At 48.8% G+C, this 25,704-nt stretch overlaps 1 protein-coding gene across 2 annotated transcripts in view; it reads left to right on the top strand.

The window, feature by feature from the left end:
• The first annotated feature begins 6,024 nt into the window (after positions 1–6,024).
• The window catches only part of PSMF1 (proteasome inhibitor subunit 1), a 35,810-nt gene continuing 16,130 nt past the window's right edge, over positions 6,025–25,704 (top strand). The window contains exon 1 of one of the 2 annotated variants that reach the window (XM_073682851.1): positions 6,025–6,074. In XM_073682851.1, the coding sequence (XP_073538952.1) occupies positions 6,061–6,074 (14 nt within the window). In that variant the 5' untranslated portion in view covers positions 6,025–6,060. Of the gene's footprint in view, positions 6,075–20,243; positions 20,439–25,704 lie in introns of those variants that run through there. The other variant, XM_073682850.1, reaches the window with a different exon arrangement.

A 25,704-nucleotide genomic window follows, 5' to 3' on the forward strand; every position in this document is an offset into this window, starting at 1 on the left:
CATCCATATGGCCACCTGCCATCTCTCAGTGCTCGCTCATGTCTTCACAGGGCAGAGAAGAGAACAGACTGATTAAAGCTTGGAATAATTAAGCAAAAAACTTGCTTGTATTGTAACTTTTTTTGTGCAACTCGCAGTTGCGCAAAAATGTTCTGACTTTTGGCATTTTTATGCCAGCTTTGATAATTTTTTTCAAAATGTGTGGAGCTTAGTGGGAGGAAAGGCCTGACCAAATGAATTAAAATGTATGCCACAAAAGTTATAGCAGAGTCGGAAGAGCCCTATACATCTCAGTGAATTTGGCTGATTGTTTGGAGGCCTTTCGACTTTAGGCTATAACTTTGAAGCATCCATTCGTTTGCCAGGTCTTCTTTAGACTAGGTTCACACACATACAGCGCTCTTCGCTGAGCACTTCAGGGTTTGTCGGAACTCCCTAAAATAACAGTATTCCAACAAAAATGGAGCCATTGTCTTCATAGAAGTTGATGGAGTCACTGTGGACACTGTCTGACCTCTATCCTGGTACTGTTTTTGTATTTTTTAGGCATGCACAAAAAACGTGGTCTGCTACAAACACAGGCAAGATGAAGGCCAGACAATATCCAAAGTGACTCCATTGGCTTCAGTGAATTGCATGGCTCCATCGCGGTTCCCCATCGGAATACTATTTTTCCAAGATTCTTACAGAAGCAATGGCGTAATGCTCAGCTGATAGCACTGTATGAGTGTGAACACAGTCTTAAAGGGTTATTCCCATCTCCAAGATCCTATCCCAATATGTAGTAGGTGTAATAATAATAATAATATTAGCAAATACCTCCAATTAGAAATGTAGTATAGTTTTTCTGATTCGCTATGTCTCTTTCCTCCTGTGCAGGCATTGCAGGACCTTAGATATCCACGGTTACAACCACTAGCAGCTAGCTAACTGTCACTATATCAGTGGTCGTAACCATGGATACCTAAGGTCCTGCAATGCCCTGCACAGGAGGAAAGAGACATAGCGAATCAGAAAAAAAAACTATACTACATTTCTAATTGGAGGTATTTGCTAATATTATTATTACTACACCTACTACATATTGGGATAGGATCTTGGAGATGGGAATACCCCTTTAATTACATTTTAGATGTGGAAAAAATCATTAGTGTTAGGAACGGTGTCATCTGCTTCTGCTAATACCAAGGTTGTATTAAACCACTAGAAGGTGGTGCCTAACTGCAATATGGCTGATGAGGTCCAATAGATACACTTCTTGTCATGATATTAGTCTTTGCATCTATTGATAATGAACAGTAGGTGGAAAGCAATAGCATGTGCCCTCAGCCCTTCAGGTGGTCCCAAAGTCTTGAGCCCAGTGTAAACCATCCCTTACGGGCTGATCGGCAGTGTTTAGTAGTCTATTTAGACAGACCAACTGCACTAATGATGTGCACAGAACAATCGTTGGTTGATCGGTCAGGGCTCACAGGCTGCCTTTTTCTCAGCAGCACATGCCTTGTTTATACAGGACAATGTGCTGTCGAGAACAATGATTTTTGTTTTATTAAGCAAGCTTGAAAATTATTTCGCTTGTTTGCCGGATGATTGGCAGCCTGATTATCAGGAAATGAGCGTCTCTAGATATCCTGCAAATGAACCCTAGCACCTGTCTACATCTTCTTTGATGTTTTTGCAGAATGATAGTATAGCCCAGACAATGGAGGCTTTGTGACCGTGTCTGAGTCAGCAGAGATTTGGTGACGTTCTGGTTTTGTCGGTTGTAGATGACAGAAGTCCCCATCTTCCTGAGACCTGCTGATCCCTCGCTTCTCTCGTTACTCATCCATCTGGTCGCTTCAGTTTCAGCTCTGAGGACTTTGCCCCGGAGGAAAATACCTTCATTCCCGTAAGGCCATCAGGTACAGGGGAAGTCTGAGGAGCAGGAAAACAACCTGTTCCTGCCATAAAGATAAACGATATATGGACGGAAGTATGGGGACACACGTCTTAATCACTGAATTCAGGCTTTTCTTTCAGTCCCATTGCCCCGTGTATAATATCCAGCCCCTCGCCGTGCAGTCTGCCTTTACGAACATTTGTGAAAGAATGACTTGTTTTAAAGATCTAACTGACTTCGAGCAACTCGGCCACAAAGTGAAGACCATGTAAAGTTACAGAGTGGGGTCACCAAGTACAGAGGAGCAGACAGCAGAGAAGTCTCAATGATCTGCAGAGTCCAAATCTCCTGTGACATTAACATCAACACAAAAACTGTGGTTTCCATGGCTGAGACTGTGAATGCAGCCTTACATCACCAAGCACAATCTCAAGTGTCGGATGCAGTTCTGTGTAAATCAGCCGCTACTGAACAATCGAACAGTAGAAACATGTTCTGTGGAGTGACAGATCACACTACTCTATCAAGTGCACACAACAAGGTCCACAAAGTCATGGTTGGGTGTGGAAGAACTGAATTGGCCGAATAAAACTCTAACGTCATGCCCAAATGGGGGGGGACGGACTACATATTAAAGAAGCTTGGAAGTTATCCCTTATTCTTGGTATAGGGAACACTTCCCTGTTGCTGGGGTCTAACCACTGGGATCCTCACCAATGCAGAGAACCAGGGCTCTGAAAAGTCCTGTGTAAATAGAGCGGTGGTCGAGCTCCGCTCCATTCATTCTCTAGTTCTGATTTGGCTGGTCTTCGTCACTCCTATTAAGAATGAATAGAGCAGGAGGGGCACATGATCGACCACCGCTCCATTCACATGGGGCTCTGCAAAGCCCCAATACTTGGGATTGGTGGTGGTTCTAGAGGCGAGGCCCCAGCAATTGGGATATTATCCCGATCTTGAAACAACTCCTTTATTGAGTATGGATGGATGTAGAATGGGATGTTTGGTGAAGGTGTCCCAATATGTTTCACCTGAAGGCTACATGACCCCTCCTGACAGCTGGCATCAAATTTATAGAAATGTTTATGCTGTAGATGAGTCCAGTTATAGAGGTCCGACCCACTAAAATGGTGTCCTGTAGACAGCAATTATTTTCAAGGCAACTCTTTAATATACACCCCTGCCTCCTTGTACTGATATACGAGGCTCATGGGCCGATATAAACGTAGATGTGCTTTCCATGGGCTCCAACTTTAACCCATGGTTGTAGAAGAAAGACAGAATGGGATAACAGTGTCTGCCCCTTCGACATTATGTGGGACCTGGCCATATATTCTAAACTGTAGATCCACAATATGTATTTTTCATAGAAATTGTGGCTTCAGCCCCAAACCTTCAACTGAACCAAACTTCTGTCACTATAAACCCCTGGGGTAATCTGCACTTGGTTGTTGTGCAGGGTGATCTTGTGATGGAAGATAAAATACATCTGAATACGGCCTTAGGCCCCGCATGCGCACATTGTGTAACTGGAGCTGCTGGATATTCTTCCTCAAACTTTTGGTGCAGCTTGCAAGAAGTCAGTGGTTTCCATTCATCTGTTTAGGGGTTCAGTAAGGCTGAGTTGACACTAGCCAATGACGGCCATTAAACGACTGATGATATATTTGCCGATCGGCAGTCATTTAATAATGACCGTATTTCCCATGGCCACAGAATGATCGGTGATAGATCGTTTTGTGCGCTTAGAATACCATTGGTCTCGGCAGCGCAAGTCTTGTTTACACAGGACGATATGCAGAACAAAAGATCATTTCACCCGACAAACAAGCATTTTGTTTGTGCTTCAGATTATCAGCAGTTTGTTTGCACTGGTTGATTATCAGGAAACCATTGTTCCTCAGAATGTCGGACAACATAAATGGAGTCATACCGATTATGTTTAAGAATTAGCTTCAGGGAGATTTGAAAGTTTAAAGGGGTTTTCCAGTTTTGGTCCTGTTTGTTTAAAAAAAACAACAACAATCTGTGCTTTTATCGCCCTCCCCATGTTCAGCACAGAGTCTACTCCGCTGCTCCCTATGTCTGTTAGTGTCTGCCAGCGCTGCAGCCAGTACCTGAGCTCAGCTCGAGATGACGGTACGAGACACTCAGAGCCGCTGAGGACAATAGCAGACTCAGCTCTGGACCCGGTGAGGGTGCGTAAAGAGAAGTTTGTTTTTAAAACTGCAACTGGAGGACAGGGGTTTACCAAAAGCAGAAAACCACTTTAATGCCTCCACACACAAGAAGGAAAAGTCTTCGAGGGGATTGGCCTGCGATGTTAAATATAAGGGGACCGCTCACCAGACAGATGATGTTAGGGGAAAAGCCATACGACCATAGAGATCAATGATAAGATTCTGGCTGATTGTAGCCTCCACAAGGGGGAGCGCACTGCACTTATTCTGCTCCTGTTGAACTCAGTGGAAAAGATTTCCAGTATATGCATACACAGCAAGCGCCCCCTGGTGGTGGTTACTAGACCACCAGAAGAGTGGGCAAGTGTTCAAAATAACACAGGCCCAATACTCAGCCAGAGTCAAAGATGCTTTTTATATGGATAATAGATGGGGTAACAAAGGGGACAACCCCTACATGATGGGGGGGGGGCACCTGCATGTTGGTCAGATGTCTCCCACTGTACATAATGTAATAATGTCCCCCATCCTGTACTAATGTTACCCATTTTGGGCCTATCCTTGTTCAATGTCCTCCATGTGAGGCCCCTTCTGGTAATAATGTCCTACATCCTGTGCCCCTTCCTGTAATAATGTTCATCATTCCAGGCCCCTTCCAGGAATATTGTCCAACATCCTTGGCCCCTTCCTGGTACAATGTCCCCCATCCTGGCCCCTTCCTGTAACAATGGCCCTTTTCTGGTGTAATGTCCCCATCCTGGCTCCTATTGATATGTCTCCCATCCTGAGTCCCTTCCAGTAATAATATCACCTATCCTGGGCCCTTTCCAATAATAATGTCCCCCATTCTGGTGTAATGTCTCCATTGTGGCCCCTTCCAGTAATATATGTCACCCATCCTGGGCCCCTTCCTGGTATAATGGCCTATTCCTGGTATAATGTCCCCTTCCCGCAATAATGTCACCCCTCCTGAGCCCATCCTGCCATAATGTTCCCTGTTCTGCCACTGTTCTCTAACACATTTACAGAAAAAAAAAAAAAGATTCTTCTCACTTACCCCAGCTTTCACGAGGCACGGTGTCCTCTTCTATAGCTGTCGTAGAGGCCGGCAGCTGACTTCAGAGTGGCCGATGTCAGCTGCTGGCCTCTGGCTGGTGGCATGTCTTGCAGTGCAGGGACCCAACGGGTCTCTACTCCACAATGCTCTTCAGCTGAATGTGCATTCTCGGATGCACATCTAGCTGAAATAGTCACTGGTGTCAGTGGGCCCCCTTCACGCACCCTTTGTGACTTTGATCATTATGCCTCGGACAGACTATTGAAGCAATCTGTGCAGTTGCACAGGGGCCCAGGGGCTCCACAGGGGTCCACTTCAAGCTCCAAAGCGGCTTCTGTCACGGAGTCATAAAGGGGTGCATTTTGATGAGCTATTGGACTGCAAAGGGCCCCTCTTCTTCCTGCCGACATGCATGTATACCGCACAGACACATGCTATCTTGTATGGGGGGACCAGGGATCACGCAACATTTCATTGCTATGCTTTCCGTGACTGCAGGTCTCCTGTAGACTGAGTAGATTCCACAGGTAGGTGCCAGAGCGTGGGTGATGTGGGCAGCGTGATGGTACTTGCTCTTCTGTCTTTCTTCTCACTGTTTTCAATCTTTCTTCAAAACTTCCCAGTTACATAACCAGTATGATTTCATAACCATGCAGTATTTCCCCAGTGCTCCCCACCTTCTGGAAGAGAGAACTTGTTTTCTCTTTCAGGATCCTTCTGTCTGCACATATGTAAATCATCGCCAGAGGGGCAGATCTGAACGTATAGTGCCAGTCATGGATAGGACCTTAGGCTAGGCACGAGGACCTAAAAGATGGATGTTTTTGGTTATTAAAGTTATTGTAAAGAAATGATGTAATATTTGATCAAACCTGCCAATCAGATCAAGTCTATTGTTTTCTGTTATCAGTCATTTGGGGCTGTAGAAGCAGGTGCCTGCAATGTTCTTCAATAGGTAAGCGACAACAATCTTTCTGCCCTCCATAGTCATTACTTTATGTCTGCATCCAGCTGCTGTGAAACTACAACCCCCAAATTGGGGTTGTCCAAGCATGCTGGGTCTTAACAGATTGGGGACCAATGTTGTAGGGTATGCATGTGTAGCACCCTGAGGATTCGGCTGCTACAGGGGTATTGCACCTCAACCCAGAGGTGTGATATTCCACTCCCGGGTAAGGATGGAGTGTGGAGCTGAGCTCAGAAGGCTGCATGCACTACACACATCCCATTTCCGGAGGGCAGACCAACGGTACTCCCACTTAGAAATGTGCAGGTACGACCGAGTCTGTCCTTGGCTGGAGTGGGAGGGGGGTGGACCATCCCAGTAGTGTAGGGGCAGATAGGGGGAGCAGTCTGGGTAGTGCTAGGAGCTCATTGGGTGCTGGTCACCTGAGCTCACACATAGAGGGAGTATAAAAGGTGGGAACCATCTAAGATCAGGGTCAGTCAGTCAGTCTGTGAGAGAGAGCAGAGGAGCAGAGCAGCCCCAGAGCCAGAGTGAGAGAGGAGAGAACGAAAGACCCAGAGGGGGAGAAAGAAGGAACTCTGAGAGCCCAAATACAACCGCAGGGTGAAGAGTTGGCAACAGGGTACCGGATCCCAAACTGGTGGGGGCTACAGCATACCTCAGCCAGAGACCGGAGGCCGTGGGCAGCATCTGCCACGGCCACCCACCAAATCCACCCGGAAGGCAGACCACGCATAGGGTCAGGGAACCCAGAGGCAAGGGTTCGCCAACAAGAGGCCCGAGGGAGCCGGACATAGGTGGATCCCTGGTGGGGAAGGCCAGAGACGAGGACAGGACAGAAAGGGAGCTCAGAACCACGCTCCAGAACTACTTGGGGTTGGCCGAGTCCAGGACCTGGTGGACGCAGCACGGCTCGGGTGGTCACTCAAGGCCGGAGTGACCGGTACAAGAACAGCAGTAAGTAAAGAACCCTGAACTGCACAACCCGACTCTGACTCTCATTACCATCTTCCCTGCACTTCCACAACCACCATCCTCTGCACCTGACCCCCTGAGGCTATACCCCTCCCGTTGGGGGTTATACTACCTAAGCTGCACAAACACCATCAGCCTCAGCGGACCCTGCTGCAGCGGCAGCCGTAGTGACCGCAATTCAACGGGTGGCGTAGTCGACATAAAGAACTTTAGTAACATCAGTAAGGACTGCCACACACTGAGCTTGACACCCTGGGCACGGACCGGGTCACAGCCACTCGGAGACTACAACCCCCATCTGATCCGGCTCCGGGTATTCCCAACAACACTGGCCCAGGGGGCGCGTCAACTTTGGCGTAGTCGGCAGGATTACGTGCCCGCAACAACCGGGTACTGCGTGCCTGAAGAAAAGTACATCGTTACCTTAAAAAGAAGTCTCCTGCCGGTTCCGGAGGGTCCCCGCCATCGGGCCCCATCACAGGTCGTTTCCCGCCGGTTGTCCGCCATTTGCAGCTTTTTCCCGCCATCCATGGAGTTTCCCGCCACTGGGAGACGATTCCCGCCATTTCCAAAGATTTCCCGCCTTGGAAGAGCGGACGCCATTATGGGCGTGCCAGAGGGTGGCAAAAGGCCACCTCCCATCGTGGGCCAGGTCGAAGAATGGCGCCAAAAGCGGAAACCGCGCCCACCAACAGAGACTGTGATGCTGGAAGTGTCCATCAGCGTGAGAGAACTGCCCCTGGAACTGAAGTTGCCCCGGGACCACCCTCGATGTGGGCGGAGACAGAAGAAGAGAACAAAGATGGGTGCAGCTTGGAGGAGTCTGGAGAGAGCGCACCCGGAGACAAGACGTCTGGAAGAGAGTCCAGAGAAAGCACACCCGGAGATGGAGGGAGAGCCAGGCAGCACCGACCCAGTGGTCAGGAGCCTGATGCGGGCCGCCACTCCAGGCAGCACCGACCCAGTGGTCAGGAGCCTGATGCGGGCCACCACTCCAGGCAGCACCGACCCAGTGGTCAGGAGCCTGTTGCCGGTCGCCATTCCAGAAGGCCGGCTGGAGACAACGGGAGGAGAGCAGAGCAGCACCGACCCGTTGGTCAGGAGCCTGCTAGAAGCAACGACCCCACTAGGCTTAGTGGAGGTCTTGGCACAGCTCCCCCGAGATCGGGAGTGTGCACAGACTGCGCTGGAGGGCCTCGCACGGAGGATGGCCCGGGTGCAGCGAGAGACGTTAGCAGAATGGAGCCGTGAGATGGCCCAGCAGACAAGAACCCGTCAGCGGAGCACGCCACCCGAGACGAGGAGACAGACCGCCTCTGAGGATGGCGCAGGAGGACTGAAGGCCGGAGACGGCGCCGAGAAGGGAGCCGAACGAAAGGAGGCAGGTAAAGGGGACGTCTCTACCCCAAGCCGGGAAACCGCGTGCCTGCCCCAGCTCCCCGTCGCAGAGCCCGAAGTACCCCCTGCCGTGCCCGTCGCTGCAACGTCACCGCCGCAGACTAGGCCTCAAACGGAAGCCGCGACCCCTGTGACGTCACACGCCTCGACCCCGAGCGTGGCCAAGCAGGAAGTACCATCGGCCTGGTCGCAAGGCCTAGTACCCCCGGGCGACGCAATACCAACAGCGCCCCCTACCTCCGCGGAGCCCCCGGCCTGGTCGCAGGGCCAAGTAACACAGGGCGCCGCCGTTCTTACGGTGCCCTTTACTTTCAAGGTGCCCCAGGCCTGGTCGCAAGGCCTGGTTAACCCGGGCGCCGCTACCACCACGGCGCCCATAACACCTAAAGTACCGCACCTGGGTGAGGACCTGTTCGCCCAGCATACGTGCCCGGATGGGCAGCCCTTCGTATGGCCCCAGGAATACATCCAGCTGGAGCTGCAAAAAGCAAGGGCCATGTGCGAACCCCTGATCCCGGCTCCAAAGCCCATAAAGAGGATCTCTCCCCCGCTAGAAGAGACCCAGTTTGAGTGGGACCCCACCGGAGAAGACCTCATGGGGTTCACTCAGGAGACTCGGGCAGCTGCAGCGGAGCGTGCAGAGTGCTGCCGGCAGCAGCTTGAGGTCTTTGAGAGGGAGCGGAGAGAGAGGCGGGTCCGGGAACAACAAGCCCAAATAAGGAGCGCGGAGCAGAAGAGCCGGACCAGGAGAGACCCCCGTGCAGCGCATGGTCCCCGTACCATCGGGACTGTGATAAAGTTCAATCTGCAGCATGGGTGGGGTTTCATCAGGGATCACCGCACCCCAGGCGATGTCTTCGTGACCAGGAGAGACGTTGAGTCCCACCTACCGGAGGGACACAGAGGTCGTGACCTGTATTTAGGGGACGAGGTCACCTTCACCCGGCACAAGTGTGCCAAAGGACCCTACGCCCTCCATGTGCATCGCCTGACGGAGGAGGAGCTGCGGTGTGAGGAGGAGCAAGAGGACCCGGACGGGTCTGAACCAGAACCTGGAACCAATCACAAAGAAAGAGCAGGAGGACGCCGTCGTTGAGTACGGTAGTATAGAGACTGTATATAGTTGCCCGTCGGGGCACAGTGAACCGTTGCTGCTAATATAGTCCCCGTTGGGACCAGAGAACTGAACTGTTAACCCGTGTGTCCCTATTCCCACTGACCGAGGACTGAGAACGGTCAATCCTCCCTAATACCTGGCCGAGTACTGAGAGCGGCCATAATTCCCTTGTATATAGTTGCGCTTCCTAAAGCGCCCCCTACCGGTTTTATAGGAAACCATTTTCTTTGAGACTGTAGCACTTTACCCGGTCACAAGTTGCACCGTGACCGGAGGTACCAGAAGACAAGAATGTTTTTATGAAAAGTTTTTATGAAAAGTTTTATATGATAGTTTATTATGTTGTTTATGCAAAAATTGTATGTTTTGGTGTTTTTTATATCTTACAGCCCGAGGACGTGCTGTGGTTTACCAGGGGGGAATGTAGCACCCTGAGGATTCGGCTGCTACAGGGGTATTGCACCTCAACCCAGAGGTGTGATATTCCACTCCCGGGTAAGGATGGAGTGTGGAGCTGAGCTCAGAAGGCTGCATGCACTACACACATCCCATTTCCGGAGGGCAGACCAACGGTACTCCCACTTAGAAATGTGCAGGTACGACCGAGTCTGTCCTTGGCTGGAGTGGGAGGGGGGTGGACCATCCCAGTAGTGTAGGGGCAGATAGGGGGAGCAGTCTGGGTAGTGCTAGGAGCTCATTGGGTGCTGGTCACCTGAGCTCACACATAGAGGGAGTATAAAAGGTGGGAACCATCTAAGATCAGGGTCAGTCAGTCAGTCTGTGAGAGAGAGCAGAGGAGCAGAGCAGCCCCAGAGCCAGAGTGAGAGAGGAGAGAACGAAAGACCCAGAGGGGGAGAAAGAAGGAACTCTGAGAGCCCAAATACAACCGCAGGGTGAAGAGTTGGCAACAGGGTACCGGATCCCAAACTGGTGGGGGCTACAGCATACCTCAGCCAGAGACCGGAGGCCGTGGGCAGCATCTGCCACGGCCACCCACCAAATCCACCCGGAAGGCAGACCACGCATAGGGTCAGGGAACCCAGAGGCAAGGGTTCGCCAACAAGAGGCCCGAGGGAGCCGGACATAGGTGGATCCCTGGTGGGGAAGGCCAGAGACGAGGACAGGACAGAAAGGGAGCTCAGAACCACGCTCCAGAACTACTTGGGGTTGGCCGAGTCCAGGACCTGGTGGACGCAGCACGGCTCGGGTGGTCACTCAAGGCCGGAGTGACCGGTACAAGAACAGCAGTAAGTAAAGAACCCTGAACTGCACAACCCGACTCTGACTCTCATTACCATCTTCCCTGCACTTCCACAACCACCATCCTCTGCACCTGACCCCCTGAGGCTATACCCCTCCCGTTGGGGGTTATACTACCTAAGCTGCACAAACACCATCAGCCTCAGCGGACCCTGCTGCAGCGGCGGCCGTAGTGACCGCAATTCAACGGGTGGCGTAGTCGACATAAAGAACTTTAGTAACATCAGTAAGGACTGCCACACACTGAGCTTGACACCCTGGGCACGGACCGGGTCACAGCCACTCGGAGACTACAACCACAATCTGATCCGGCTCCGGGTATTCCCAACAACACTGGCCCAGGGGGCGCGTCACATGCCCTCTTAAACTGGTCATACAGATTGGATGTAAATTGACTGATCTTGACAATCACTACTCAAAGTAAAGGGCCTTCCCTACTTTGTCCATTGGAAGGCAGTTGGATTTTAGCAGCTCCATCTTAAAGATAAGCTGCTGCCCGAAGCATCTATGCCCCTCTTCTTGATGATGGATGGCCAGCCTAAAGCCCCCTATACATATGAGAGACAAAAGATTTTAAGGGAAGAGTCACTCGGCTGTATAACTCTGACAAGGATCGCAATGCAATGCTCGAACTGGCCAGCGGCTCTCCCAACTTGAGCGTGACAGCTGCATAGAAATACATGCTGTCATGCTCCGGTCGAGAGAGCCGCCGGCCAGTCCGAGCATTGCGTTGTGATCCTCGTCCAACTTATACGACCATCTGACTCTTCACTAACGTGGATGCAGACTTTAAGGTTTTGATTGATTATTCTATTGAAAAAAAAAATCGTATTCCAAAAAGTATAGCTAGCCTAATGTTACAGTATAGGTATACTATATAGGGTAGTGCGGTTATGCACTCCTGCTTTCATGCTCTTCTCACATGCTGCATTTTTTGAATTGTGCTGCGCCGCACACGTCCAGTGGAAAGACTGAGTGCAATCTGGAAATACTTAATCCTGGCTCCAATAGCTGACCATTCGCACAGAGAGAGCGCGGCTCAGACACATGGATCAGGTTGCATTTTTTTTCCAGGGTGTGTTGTGGAAGAATGGTGATTATTATATGGAGGAAGCAGGAATGACAAGGTTAATGTAACCAGAGAGGGGAGCTCAGGCGGACAGGCCCTTGTATCCAGTGACCACAGAGCTGCATTATTTATTTAGTAGTTATTATTTAAAGAGCCCCCTCCACCCCCAAAATAAATATAAGACCTTGACTCGTCATCTTGTGTCATGTGGTAATAATTGTCTTTTGCCATTTTATCTGATGCAGGGTGGTCACACAGCTTTGCCTTGAGATCTGAATGGCAAATGTGAAGACCCTAATAGTCTCACATACATGGCATACCTGGGGGTCTTTGTTAGGCTCTCAAGTGCCAAAGCAAACCATTGGCACACTCAAGTCCCCCATAAAAATTAGACTAACGTCCGCCGAACCAGCCGATAGCAGCAGGTTTGGCCCCCAGTCTAATGTGTATGTGAGGCCCCCGACAGATGATATCCAGCTAGTTAAGGATTCGAAATGGCTGGTTTCGGACTGCCCATCCTTTTTTTTTCTTAAGAGATAGGACAGTGGCAGAGATGTCTGGCAGCAGCTCTTTCATAGAGAATACTATAGGCACTCTGCATAGCGTGCACTACCGTATATGGAGATCACTACTGGCTAAATGATCGGCTGAATCATTGGTCGGCCGACAGATATCTACCTTGTATGGGGGAGATTAAGACTGCTCTAATAAGTTTACAGAGGGGCCACTCTCCCTCTGTAGAGTTACTTAGGTACCGTGGTCGCTATTGACTGTGGCACCTAAGGTTGTTAGGAGGTCAGGGGTTAATAAAATTATCCTAAGCAATTCAGGGCCAATCAGGGGCAGGAAATTGGTTGCACCCATACACACCTCCCCTCTTTGACCCAATTAGCAGAGCAGAAAAGGGTCAAATGATACATTGCCCAAAAGCCATAGCTCCCAAGATTTAGAGGAGCAAGGCCAACTTCTTCTGCCCATTTCTTGACACTTTTGGGCACCAAATTATCCCATTGGTTCAGTTTCAATAAGGAATTATACAGCTCCTCACATTTAAAGAGATCCTGCTCCGGTGAGAAATCCCCTTTAAGATGTAGTTTTACAGCAGTGCCTGAAATCTAAACATTGTAGTGTAGTAATCTAATGAAACCGTCATAGAAAGAGACGAAATTAGAGCTTAATTTAGAGGACCCAAAGTCCCAGTATACCTGAGGATCGAGAGAAATGCTGGAGGCATCTCCACAGGATGATGTGCAGGGACCTGATCCAGAGCCCCCGGGGTCAGAAAAGGTATAAATATAAGCGATAAGCAGAAGGAAGTTGCTGTGGAGGCCATGGGACATTGAGGAGATAATTCTTGAGGTGAAGGAAGGAAATGTTGTGATAGAGGAAACTGGACTGGTGATAACTGGGCCGTCACCATAAAATTACAAAATGACACTGGGTTCAGTACAGGGCACGGATAGAGTACATCCCACCGGGGCCCCGGCCCATCCGACCGTCCGCACCTACAGATAAGCAGAATGGAGCCATTTCTGTAATGATTTATACAACTTTGTGCAATTGTTAGACATAACATGGAGAGAAAAAATGGAGTTTGCTCCTCAAAGGTTTCATATATGGAGTGGAGTATAAGAGGAGAAGACGAGAGCTAATGACTTCCTTCATCAGTCGCCACTTGTTCCTATGATATAATGTGTGATGCATTCAGAAACCCCTGACAATAAGCCCCCCGCTGGTCCCCCAGCACAGCCCCCACTGATCCATGTAAAGGGCACCTGTCACCAGATCTGCCCTTTTATTTTAGGGCATCTGCATGATGTTCTCACGAAGGGAAACCTTCTAAGTGCTAAATTACTGGAGCATAGTGTTCATTACTGTCCCTGAGACCTTCATCCAGTCAGAGGCCCGGTCAAGGCTCACATGGTGATAGCTTCCGTTTATTAGGATATATCATCAATGTCCCAAGTCTATAAAGGTCTACACTTACTACAGCTCTGTGACAAGCAGCCTGTGACCCATCAGTGGTGGTAGAGTATAACCATACATGACATCGGTTTTAATCCGGTATTTAGTCCCAGCATGTGCTCCCTCTCATCATTTTTACAATGTTCCTGTAGAGCGTGAAGGAGGAACCCGGGAGGACGAGCGAAGAAAAATTAATTGCTGAATTAAAGGGCTCCTCCTGATTTCTATAATTAAAGTCCATTTTTTTTCATCATTTCACTAAAAGGGTTATCCAGGACTATTACATTTTTTCACTATAGGCCAAAGAACTAACAGGCAGGTAGTTGCTAACTACCTGACTATTGTGCCCGTCACAGATCTCTGCTCGCCTGCCTACCGGTGATTCAGTTGCTTTCACTGACGTCAAGTAAGCAGAGAGGCAGCTTCTCATCCACTCTGCTCTGTCGACAGAGCGTCTCTGCCAATGTCATGTTGATTGACTTCCAGCTCCCCGCAGTTAGGCAGTAGGGAGCCCACTGTCAATCATCATGATGTCTGCAGTCACGCCCTGTCGACAGAGCAGCCCAGAAGAAGAGCTGCTCTGTTGACATGGAGCAACTGCGATCGGTGACCACTCTGTTAGCAACTACCTGACTGCTAGATTTTAGGCCCATAGTAAAAAAAAAAGAAAAAGATCCTGGACAACCCCTTTAAGTTCAACATTCTGCACTTATTAGTTGTTAGTTTTATAATATATCTTTATAGCTGTCAGAGCTCCAAATCAACTGAGTAAACTGATTCAAAAGCAAACTTTGGCCCAGACCACCATTACGACTTCTCCTATCTGCTACTCCTCTCCATAGAATTTACTGTCCTGACATCTAGAGACCCTCATACACATTTGATTAAAGTCAACAGTAGCTGACAATTTTGATGATGTGAGGGGACTCAGGGGAGAAAAGTATATGCTATTTTAAAGGGATTATCCAGGACTCCGGCAGTGGGTGATGTAAAACGAGTCCCAGTTGAGCAGTGGGGGTAGAACATCAATATCACAATCCTGCCTGAAGACTGTGATACTACAATTACAACACCTGATCCAATGCCCAGGAGAGAAGTCACAGCTAGAAGTGTCTGCTTTCCCTCCTCATTGAAAGCACATGCATGCTCGGCGAAACCGAGTGTGCATGTATATGGTTTAGCTAGGAAAAATAGCTGTTGTTCATATAAGCACTCCAACGTCCACTATCTAAGGTGCATGGCTGCCTTTAGGCCCCCCACTTCTACATATTTTCCTCATCTTGCTGCTACCCCTAATACTGCACCTGGTGTGCTTCCCAGTTCCTCTAAATGCTCTAGTGCAAAAATAACAGTGTTATTATTATAATAACCCCCTCAAAATTATTGCCATACAAATAGTGCCCAAAAAGAATAGCGCCACACATATTGCGCCCCCCTCAAGATAGTTGTGAACAAATTAGAATTACTGTCACTAATAGTAAACTAGATAGTACTTGTGCACAGCTGGTGCCCTGGCAGTAATTTGTACCACACACGGTGTCCCCTAAAATAATAGTGTCAAGCCCCCAACATTAGTAGTGCCAACAAAAATCGGAGCTAGTAGTCCATGGCTCCAAGGCTACGATGTAGTTTGCAACCTTATACGCATCCTGAGGACTCAGATAAAACTGAAAGTGGCGCTTTTCCTACAGTCGGGTGTGTGACCTGTCAGGGATCAACCTGCCAAGTATGCAGTGAGCTCCCTCTAGTGGCGGGTGCAGACTGCTTATCATGTGCATTTGTCTATAAAGGGGATTTGATAACTATTAAACTCTGCGGATATCTTTCTTCAGATAGAATTTTAAACAAGTTTACATTTAAAAAAATCAATGACTTTATCTTGCTATATAGTGCAAATACAGTGGGTATGAAAAGTATTCAGACCCCTTTAAATTTTTCACTCTTCGTTTCATTGCAGCCATTTGGTAAATTCTAAAAAGTTCATTTTTTTTCTCATTAAAGTACACTCTGCACCCCATCTTGACTGAAAAAACCATAGAAATGTAGAAATTTTTGCAAATTTATTAAAAAAGAAAAACTGAAATATCACATGGTCATAAGTATTCAGACCCTTTGCTCAGTATTGAGTAGAAGCACCCTTTTAAACTAGTACAGCCATGAGTCTTCTTGGGAATGATGCAACAAGTTTTTCACAGCTGGATTTAAGGATCCTCTGCCATTCTTCCTTGCAGATCCTCTCCAGTTCCGTCAGGTTGGATGGTGAACGTTGGTGGACAGCCATTTTCAGGTCTCTCCAGAGATGCTCAATTGGGTTTAGGTCAGGGCTCTGGCTGGGCCAGTCAAGAATGGTCACAGAGTTGTTCTGAAGCCACTCCTTTGTTATTTTAGCTGTGTGCTTAGGGTCATTGTCTTGTTGGAAAGTGAATCTTCGGCCAAGTCTGACTTCCAGAGCACACTGTAAGAGGTTTTCATCCAGGATATCTCTGTACTTGGCCGCATTCATGTTTCCTTCAATTGCAACTTGTCAACCTGTCCCTGCAGCTGAAAAACACCCCCATAGCATGATGCTGCCACCACCATGTTTCACTGTTGGGATTGTATTGGACAGGTGATGAGCAGTGCCTGGTTTTCTCCACACATACTGCTTAGAATTATCACCAAAAAGTTCTATCTTCGTCTCATCAGACCAGAAAATCTTATTTCTCATCGTCTGGGAGTCCTTCATGTGTTTTTGAGCAAACTCTATGCAGGCTATCATATGTCTTGCACTGAGGAGAGGCTTCCGTCGGGCCACTCTGCCATAAAGGCCAGACTGGTGGAGGGCTGCAGCGATAGTTGACTTTGTGGAACTTTCTCCCATCTCCCTACTGCATCTCTGGAGCTCAGCCACAGTGATCTTGGGGTTCTTCTTTACCTCTCTCACCAAGGCTCTTCTCCCACGATTTCTCAGTTTGGCTGGACGGCCAGGTCTAGGAAGACTTCTGGTGGTCCCTAACTTCTTCTATTTAAGGATTATGGAGGCCACTGTGCTCTTAAGAACCTTGTGTAATGCAGAAATCTGTGCCTTGCCACAATTCTGTCTCTGAGCTACTTGGGCAGTTCCTTTGAGCTCATGATTCCAATTTGGTCTGACATGCACTGTGAGCTGTGAGGTCTTATATAGACAGGTGTGTGCCTTTCCAAATCAAGTCCTATCAGTTTAATTAACCCTTTCGCAACCTTGGGTTTTGTCGTTTTTGCTTTTTCGTTTTTTGCTCCCCTTGTTCCCAGAGCCATAGCGTTTTTATCGTTTGGTCAATATGGCCATGTGAGGGCTTATTTTTTGCGGGACGAGTTGTACTTTTCAACGCCATTACTAGTTTTACCATATCATGTACGGAAAATGGGAAAAAAATTCCAAGTGCGGTAAAATTGCAAAAAAAGTGCAATACCACAGTTGTTTTTTATTTATTTTTTTTACCACGTTCACTGAATGCTAAAACTGACCTGCCATTCTTATTTTACAGGTCATTACGAGTTCATAGACACCAAACATGTATAGGTTCTTTTATATTTAAGCGGTGACAAAAAAATTCCAAAATTTGGTAAAAAAAAAAAAAAAAATAGCGCCATTTTCCGAGACCTGTAGCGTCTCCATTTTTCGTGATCTGGGGCTGGGTGAGGGCTTATTTTTTGCGCGCCGGGCTGACGTTTTTATTGATAACATTTTGGGGTAGATCCGCTGTTTTGATCGCCCGTTATTGCATTTTATTGCAATTTTGTGGCGACCAAAAAACGGAATTCTGGCGTTTAGAATTTTTTTCTCGTTACGCCGTTTACTGATCAGATTAATTCTTTTTTTATATTGATAGATCGGGCGATTCTTAACGCAGCGATACCAAATATGTGTATGTGGGGTTTATTTTTTATTTTATTTTGAATGGGGCAAAAGGGGGGTGATTTAAACTTTTATATTTTTTTTTAAACTTTTTTTTTCACTTACTGCATGCTTCATTGGTCTCTATAGGAGACTAGAAGCAGCAGTTGTCTGATCGGCTCTGCTACATACAGGGGACCAGCAGATCCCCTGCATATAGCAGAATTGGTCCTGTGCTATGAGCGCCGACCACTAGGTGGCGCTCATAGCGACCAGATCATGACAACCACAGGCGTCTGCTGCAGACCCTGGGTTGTCATGCACGCCCATCGGCGACCCGCGATCACGTGACGGGGTCGCCGGTGGGCGGGGCTTAGGACGCGCTTCCAGGAAGCGCGCGTTAAATGCCGCTGTCGGAGATTGACAGCGGCATTTAACATGTTAACAGCCACGGGTGGATCGCGATTCCACCCGCGGCTGTTGCGGGCACATGTCAGCTGTAAGAATCAGCTGACATGTGCTCGGTTCAGTGAGGGCTCAGCGCAGCAGCCCTCACTGAACGGGCAGTACGCAAATGTGCGTACTAATACGGCATGGGCTCTAAAGGGGTTAAACACAGCTGTACTCCAATGAAGGAGTAGAACCATCTCAAGGAGGATCACAAGGAAATGGACAGCATGTGACTTAAATATGAGTGTCTGAGCAAAGGGTCTGAATACTTATGACCATGTGATATTTCGGTTTTTCTTTTTCAATAAATCTGCAAAAATTTCTACATTTCTGCTTTTTTCAATAAAGATGGGGCGCAGAGTGTACTTCAATGAGAAAAAAATGAAGTTTTTAGAATTTACCAAATGGCTGCAATGAAACAAAGAGTGAAAAAGGGGTCTGAATACTTTCTGTATCCACTGTTGCTCCCAACCATCCCGTTTTTGGCGGGACTGTCCTGCTCTGAGGGCTCAGTCCCTCGTCCTGTCACAGCTCAGCTGTTCTCCTGGCTGTGGAGGGTGGTGGGGGGTTGCGGCGATCGAGCAGCGGGCACAGGTAGTAGCCGGCAGCTGCAGCTGCCAAGTGTGCCCGCTGCTAAAGAAAATGAATATTCACTCTTCTCCACGCCCATGGGAGTGGAACGGAGTGAAGATTCATTCTTCTTAATAGTGCACACTGTCAATCACACCCATCTCTTCAAACAAGCTTACAGCCTGCCATGACCTTGCTTGCTGTCACCTCAACCAACAACACCGGAGCTACTGCAACCCCTCAACCTACTGTCTCCGCCCCATTCCTGTAGAATGTAAGCCCGCAAGGGCAGGGTCCTCTTCCCTCCGTACCGTTCTATCATTGTTAGTTTGTTTACTGTAAGTGATATCTGTATTTGGTATGTAACCCCTCCTTATGTACAGTGCCATGGAATCAATGGCGCTATATAAATTAATAATAATAATCACAGCCGCTGGCTCCTGCTGCAACTCAGCGATCCTCTGTGCCTGCTATTAGAGAGAATTAATATTCACTCCTCCCCACTGCCAAGGGTGTGGAGAAGAGTGAATATTCATTCTCTTTAGTAGCGGGCACACAGGATCGCTGAGCAGCAGCCGGAGCTGCGGCCGCTGCTGACAGTGCGCACTATTAAGGAGAATGACTATTCACTCCTCTCCATGTCCATAGTCCCGGAGTGGAGAGGAGTAAATATCTCTGCTGCTCACATAGGCGTCTGGGGGCTCATGGCACTGACATCATGCGCTGCTCAGATGATGAGATCATCTGGAGGCAGAACAGAACACAGCGCTGGAGCAGAGGGAAGAAAGGTGAGTAGAAGTGTTTATTTTTTTCATGTGTGCAGTGATGGGGGGGTCATGTATACCAGGAAGAGGGATGAGGGGGCGATGCATACCAGGATTGGGGACGAGGGGGCGATGCATACCAGGATTGGGGACGAGGGGGCGATGCATACCAGGATTGGGGACGAGGGGGCGATGCATACCAGGATTGGGGAATGAGGGGGGCCATGCATACCAGGAATGGGGAATGAGGGGGCCATGCATACCAGGAATGGGGATGAGGGCCGTCTGCTGAATGCCCCTCATTATCAGCGCCCCTCTGACAACTCCTCCTGCCAGGGGAGAAAGAGATGGCTGCGTGCACCACATAATGTGTCCCTCGTTCTCTTTTTCAAAAGTTGGGCGGTATGATAGTGCATACAGCTGAATTTGTCATTTGCTTCTTGTGCCTCTAGGCCAGTGCAGATAACTCGAGCTGTGCCTGCAGTCACATGTATTTTTGCATAGATCCAGTATTTCAGTAGATTGCATATAGCAGAACCAGCTCCTGTTCCCCTAGGACCCCACAGTGTGAATACTCCTCACCCCCATCTCTGGTAGCAGCTATTGATCCACAACCCTGCACTGTGCTGTGCTCTGAGCAGCTCGGCTCCCTGGCGGCATCTACTGGCGGTTTGTTCCAAAAAGCTATTCAGTGCCATCTAGTGGTCAAGCCTGGAAAAGCACACGGAAATATCGCGGGTTTCAGTGGTGTTCCCGGAACTGTTGTGTGCCGCAGCTGCAGCAATACACAAACATGGCGTCTCCCGGCATAGAGCTGCTGTTAGAACTGGCTTCTCCTGAGATCACTAGGCCCCAGGACCCGCTCATCTGCTTCATCCACTGGGAGCTGATCAGCCACGGCCTCCGCTTCCTGGGCATAAGCGAGCAGGTGATGGTGCAGCTCATCCCTGCTGTATACATGTCATACACTGTGCAGCCCACATTTATCAGCTGTGTCACCCCTGCCCGGCTGGGATCGCCTCTGTCACCCCTGCCCGGCTGGGATCGCCTCTGTCACCCCTGCCCCGCTGGGATCGCCTCTGTCACCCCTGCCCGGCTGGGATCGCCTCTGTCACCCCTGCCCCGCTGGGAACGCCTCTGTCACCCCTGCCCAGCTGGGATCGCCTCTGTCACCCCTGCCCCGCTGGGATCGCCTCTGTCACCCCTGCCCAGCTGGGATCGCCTCTGTCACCCCTGCCCCGCTGGGAACGCCTCTGTCACCCCTGCCCGGCTGGGATCGCCTCTGTCACCCCTGCCCCGCTGGGAACGCCTCTGTCACCCCTGCCCCGCTGGGATCGCCTCTGTCACCCCTGCCCGGCTGGGATCGCCTCTGTCACCCCTGCCCGGCTGGGATCGCCTCTGTCACCCCTGCCCGGCTGGGATCGCCTCTGTCACCCCTGCCCGGCTGGGATCGCCTCTGTCACCCCTGCCCGGCTGGGATCGCCTCTGTCACCCCTGCCCGGCTGGGATCGCCTCTGTCACCCCTGCCCGGCTGGGATCGCCTCTGTCACCCCTGCCCGGCTGGGATCGCCTCTGTCACCCCTGCCCGGCTGGGATCGCCTCTGTCACCCCTGCCCCGCTGGGATCGCCTCTGTCACCCCTGCCCGGCTGGGATCGCCTCTGTCACCCCTGCCCCGCTGGGAACGCCTCTGTCACCCCTGCCCAGCTGGGATCGCCTCTGTCACCCCTGCCCCGCTGGGATCGCCTCTGTCACCCCTGCCCAGCTGGGATCGCCTCTGTCACCCCTGCCCCGCTGGGAACGCCTCTGTCACCCCTGCCCGGCTGGGATCGCCTCTGTCACCCCTGCCCCGCTGGGAACGCCTCTGTCACCCCTGCCCCGCTGGGATCGCCTCTGTCACCCCTGCCCGGCTGGGAACGCCTCTGTCAACCCTGCCCGGCTGGGAACGCCTCTGTCACCCCTGCCCGGCTGGGATCGCCTCTGTCACCCCTGCCCGGCTGGGATCGCCTCTGTCACCCCTGCCCGGCTGGGGTCGCCTCTGTCACCCCTGCCCGGCTGGTGTCGCCTCTGTCACCCCTGCCCGGCTGGGGTCGCCTCTGTCACCCCTGCCCGGCTGGGGTCGCCTCTTTCACCCCTGCCCGGCTGGGGTCGCCTCTGTCACCCCTGCCCGGCTGGGAACGCCTCTGTCACCCCTGCCCGGCTGGGAACGCCTCTGTCACCCCTGCCCGGCTGGGATCGCCTCTGTCACCCCTGGTGGAGTTGGTATAAAATGGGCCTACTTCTAAAATACATAATAAATTGGATTTAGTAGTACAATGCAGTATGGGCTGTAAATGTTTCCATAAGAATTTGGGAAAGTTCTGAAATGTCATATGTCTGTTCTGTTCCTGATCTAAGGATCTCGGCTTTTAGTTGAGATGAATCTGTGCTGCACTTTATGTACATGCTCAGGCAGTGCTGGTGATAATAGTGGTCTAGAAATAAGTGTTTCCACTGCCTATAAATACTGTAGTTGTCCCCCCTGCCTGCTGTAAATAGTTATCATCCTTACCTTCTTAGAAATAGTTGTGTCCCCTCCCGGCCTGCCTAATAATAAGTTATAGTTGTCACCTTTACTTGCTAATAAAATATTGTCACCCATCTGCTTATAAACAGTTATGTCTCCCCTGCCTGGGTATAATTAGTTGACTCCCCTCCTGCCTATTAATAGTTGTATCCCGCCTGCCTGCCTATTAATAGTTGTCACCCCTGCTTGCTTATAAATAGTTGTATCCCGCCTGCCTGCCTATTAATAGTTGTCACCACTGCTTGCTTATAAATAGTTGTATCCCGCCTGCCTGCCTATTAATAGTTGTCACCCCTGCTTGCTTATAAATAGTTGTATCCCGCCTGCCTGCCTATTAATAGTTGTCACCCCTGCTTGCTTATAAATAGTTGTATCCCGCCTGCCTGCCTTTTAATAGTTGTCACCACTGCTTGCTAATAAATAGTTTTGTTACCCCACCTGCTTATAAATAGTTATTTTTTACCTGCCTGCCTATTGCTAGTTGTCACCCCTGCCTGCTAATAGTTGTCACCCCTGCTTTGGTATAAATAGTTGACTCCATTGCCTACTTGTAAATAGTTGTCTCCCCTGCATGCCTGTAAAGAGTTGTGTCGCCCCTGTTTGGGTATAATTAGGTGACTCTCCTGTCTGCTTATAATTACTGTAGGTGTCATCCAGTCTGCTTATAAATAGGCCACTAGATATAATGGTTGGGCACAACAGGTTCGGTGAGAGATGCTGCAGTGGTAGTGGAAATCCACCCAAATGTGGAAGAAATTAACCACAGCAGTGCGGCGCTCCAAGGGATGCGATCAGAAAATCATATGTTTTATAATAGTGTCAGCATATTGCTGAAGAAAAGTATTCAATATGTATGAGGAGATTGCTAATATGTGAACATGTATTCCCTCTAAAACAATAGATTTTATTTAGTTGATTAAAAAAACACACACCAAAAAATCCCATGTATTAAAATAGCTTGCTGTCTTATCAGAAGACAATAAAGGCTCCCAAAGTGATATGATGGCCTCGACAAGCCCTGATATGCCACTAATTAAATCCTGCCTAACGTGGAGGTTGGCATCCTAAAATTGCGTATTTGGCGCCCCCACTAAGCGACGGCTGTCCCTGTCTCTCCCTGTTAATCCCTATCAGGTGATCTAAACAGGGTAATAAGGTGACTGCCTGGTCTAATACTGAGTTGCTCCTATTTCTAATCAAAGTATACAGGAGATATTGATAAGACATTTTGACAAAAAGAAAATTGATAGACTTATCTTTTATCATATTAGCGCCTCAACGCGTTTCCCCAGCTGTATCTGGTTCATCAGGAGGCCAATGTAGGTATTATGGAATTATGAAAGCTGGAGCTGCATGATAAAAGCTGCTGCAGGATGGCTGGCTCTAAGAGCTATGTCAGAGGCCAGGTTTAAATATCCCCCTTGTTGATAGATAGATCATTCTCCCACGCCCCTAAAAGAGAGCTTATCCATGTGTCAATAGGCTCCCCTGTCCCCAGGAGACGAAGTGCGCATGTCCTGTATGTCAGCAGAAGAGGCTTAAGTTTCCTGGCGTAGAAACCGGCGTGCCGTGCCGGAAGTGATGAATGCGTTCCATGCTGGAGTGCAGGGAGGCACCGCCCTCTCATGACACATGCGCTCGGCGCACGCCAGTGAGGCTGCGCAATTGATAGGGGAGCATAGGAAGCTGGAGGAGGGGATCCCTCCGCCGGTTTGACAGCATGTGCGCTCCAACCCGGAGAGTAATGGTGCACCCGGGGGAGGTGGAGGGGATGCCTCCTCCAGATCAATAATGTGTGCGTTCCAGCCCGGAGCGCAGTGACCCGCCCGAGGGCAGCACAGCCGCACATAGAGGCATATATGTATACCAATGTGTTCTACAGTGGAGCACAGACCAATGGAGGGAAGAATATAAACAGTCTCCCAAAATGGACAGTTAAACCCAGTTATTCATGTAGTGGAATACATAATTCAGTATGATACTTGATTCCATGCCCAAAAAATTCTATTTGCTCTTATCCAGTGCAGCCATGGATATACTAGCTTGTAGTCACTCCTAAAATCCATGTTCACATAATAGGGCAACAAAGATACTGCACATACTATCATATACTGTAACTTATTGCCTTCCTTGCTGTAAAGGGAGATTCCAGGGAATATGTGTATGGAAAGAAGGGGGGAGGGAAAGAAAGTTATTCCCATTAGTTAGAATATACATAATGCTAATATAGGCGTTTTTTTTATATATATGCAGGAATATACCTGCCATAATAGAGCAGCCACACATAGGGTGGAATAAAGGAGGATGGCAACACACAGGGTGATGCTAGCAAGAAAAACTGTTAGGCTGTGTGCCCACGATGTGTTTTTTAAGCGTTTCCGCCAGGGCTGTGGAGTCTGAGTCGGAGTTAGTTTTGGTCGGAGTCGGTAGAAATGTACCGACTCCGACTCCAGCTTTAAAAAAAATTTATTAATATTTCATAATTGAACTTTCATATGAATTTTATAAATGCTACTCAAATATATATGTTCTATGAAGCTATGAACAACAGTGATAAGCAGTTCTGCTGGAGATAGAGACATTTCTTACTTCTTATGTGTCACTGTTCTCCACTGCCCTTATCTAATCTTATACTTGGTTAACCTCATGCTGCCCCAACCCCCCTACTTACAATGTATGAAACTGAAAGTGAAAATGTGTTGCAAATTCTTAGTAGTAAAGCTCCTCCTCTAGACTAGATGTTTACTAGGTGTGCGTCTTCCAAGCATCTCACAGCTGCAACTCAGAAGAGGAAGACTGTAAGAAGTATTATCCTTTCAACAAACTTTGCATCAGTTAGCTGTGAGTACATGAGGAATAACAGTATTACTGACCACTATATCAGTTGTACGACCTGGCAATAATTTTGTACAATTGTTTTTAGGAAAAACAATTGTCATTTAGATTGTGAATGCAGAATTAAAAACCTGAGAATATCAAAGAAGCGTCACATTAAATCAGCTGTATTTGAACATTTCACCATCACTCAAGATAGAAAACATTATGTCTGTCCGTGTATGACAAATGATCCAGACGAAAACAAATGCTGTGAAGCCAAGATCAGTGCATATTCAGGCCAAGATAAAAATGCTCCTACCAGAGCTTCTAATCTAAAGAGACATTTACAGCGCTTTCATCCAGAAGTACTGAAAGCAGTGGATGAGAAAGACTGCATCCAAACCAATGAACCAGTGCCCAGCTCTTCCTGCCAAACAAAGGAGCAGAGAACTTTGCAGCCATCAGTTGCAAGATATTTTGTCAGTGACAAAGTTACTGTGACAATGACAGTAGATACATTTAAAAAACAGATCATAGAGCTTGTTGTAAAGGATAGTGTGCCTATTTCATTATTTTCACGACCAGTTTTTATGTGTCTGAATGGGGAAATGGCCCGCAAGCTTGGTGTTTCTCTGGAGAGAGAGAGTATTAGAAAATTAGTAATCGAAGAAGCTTTTAAACAAAAGGAAGAACTTAAACTCTCAAAGGACGCTTTCTGTTTCTTAAAATGGATGCTTGCACACGTCACAGAGTGAACTGTTTTGCCATCAATGTCCGATTTGTTTGTGACAAAAATGAAATAGTTACCAAGAC

This window comes from Phyllobates terribilis, unplaced genomic scaffold, assembly GCF_046119375.1.
Source record: "Phyllobates terribilis strain yellow unplaced genomic scaffold, ASM4611937v1 Scaffold_5__5_contigs__length_657084704, whole genome shotgun sequence".
In the NCBI taxonomy this organism is placed as follows: domain Eukaryota; kingdom Metazoa; phylum Chordata; class Amphibia; order Anura; family Dendrobatidae; genus Phyllobates; species Phyllobates terribilis.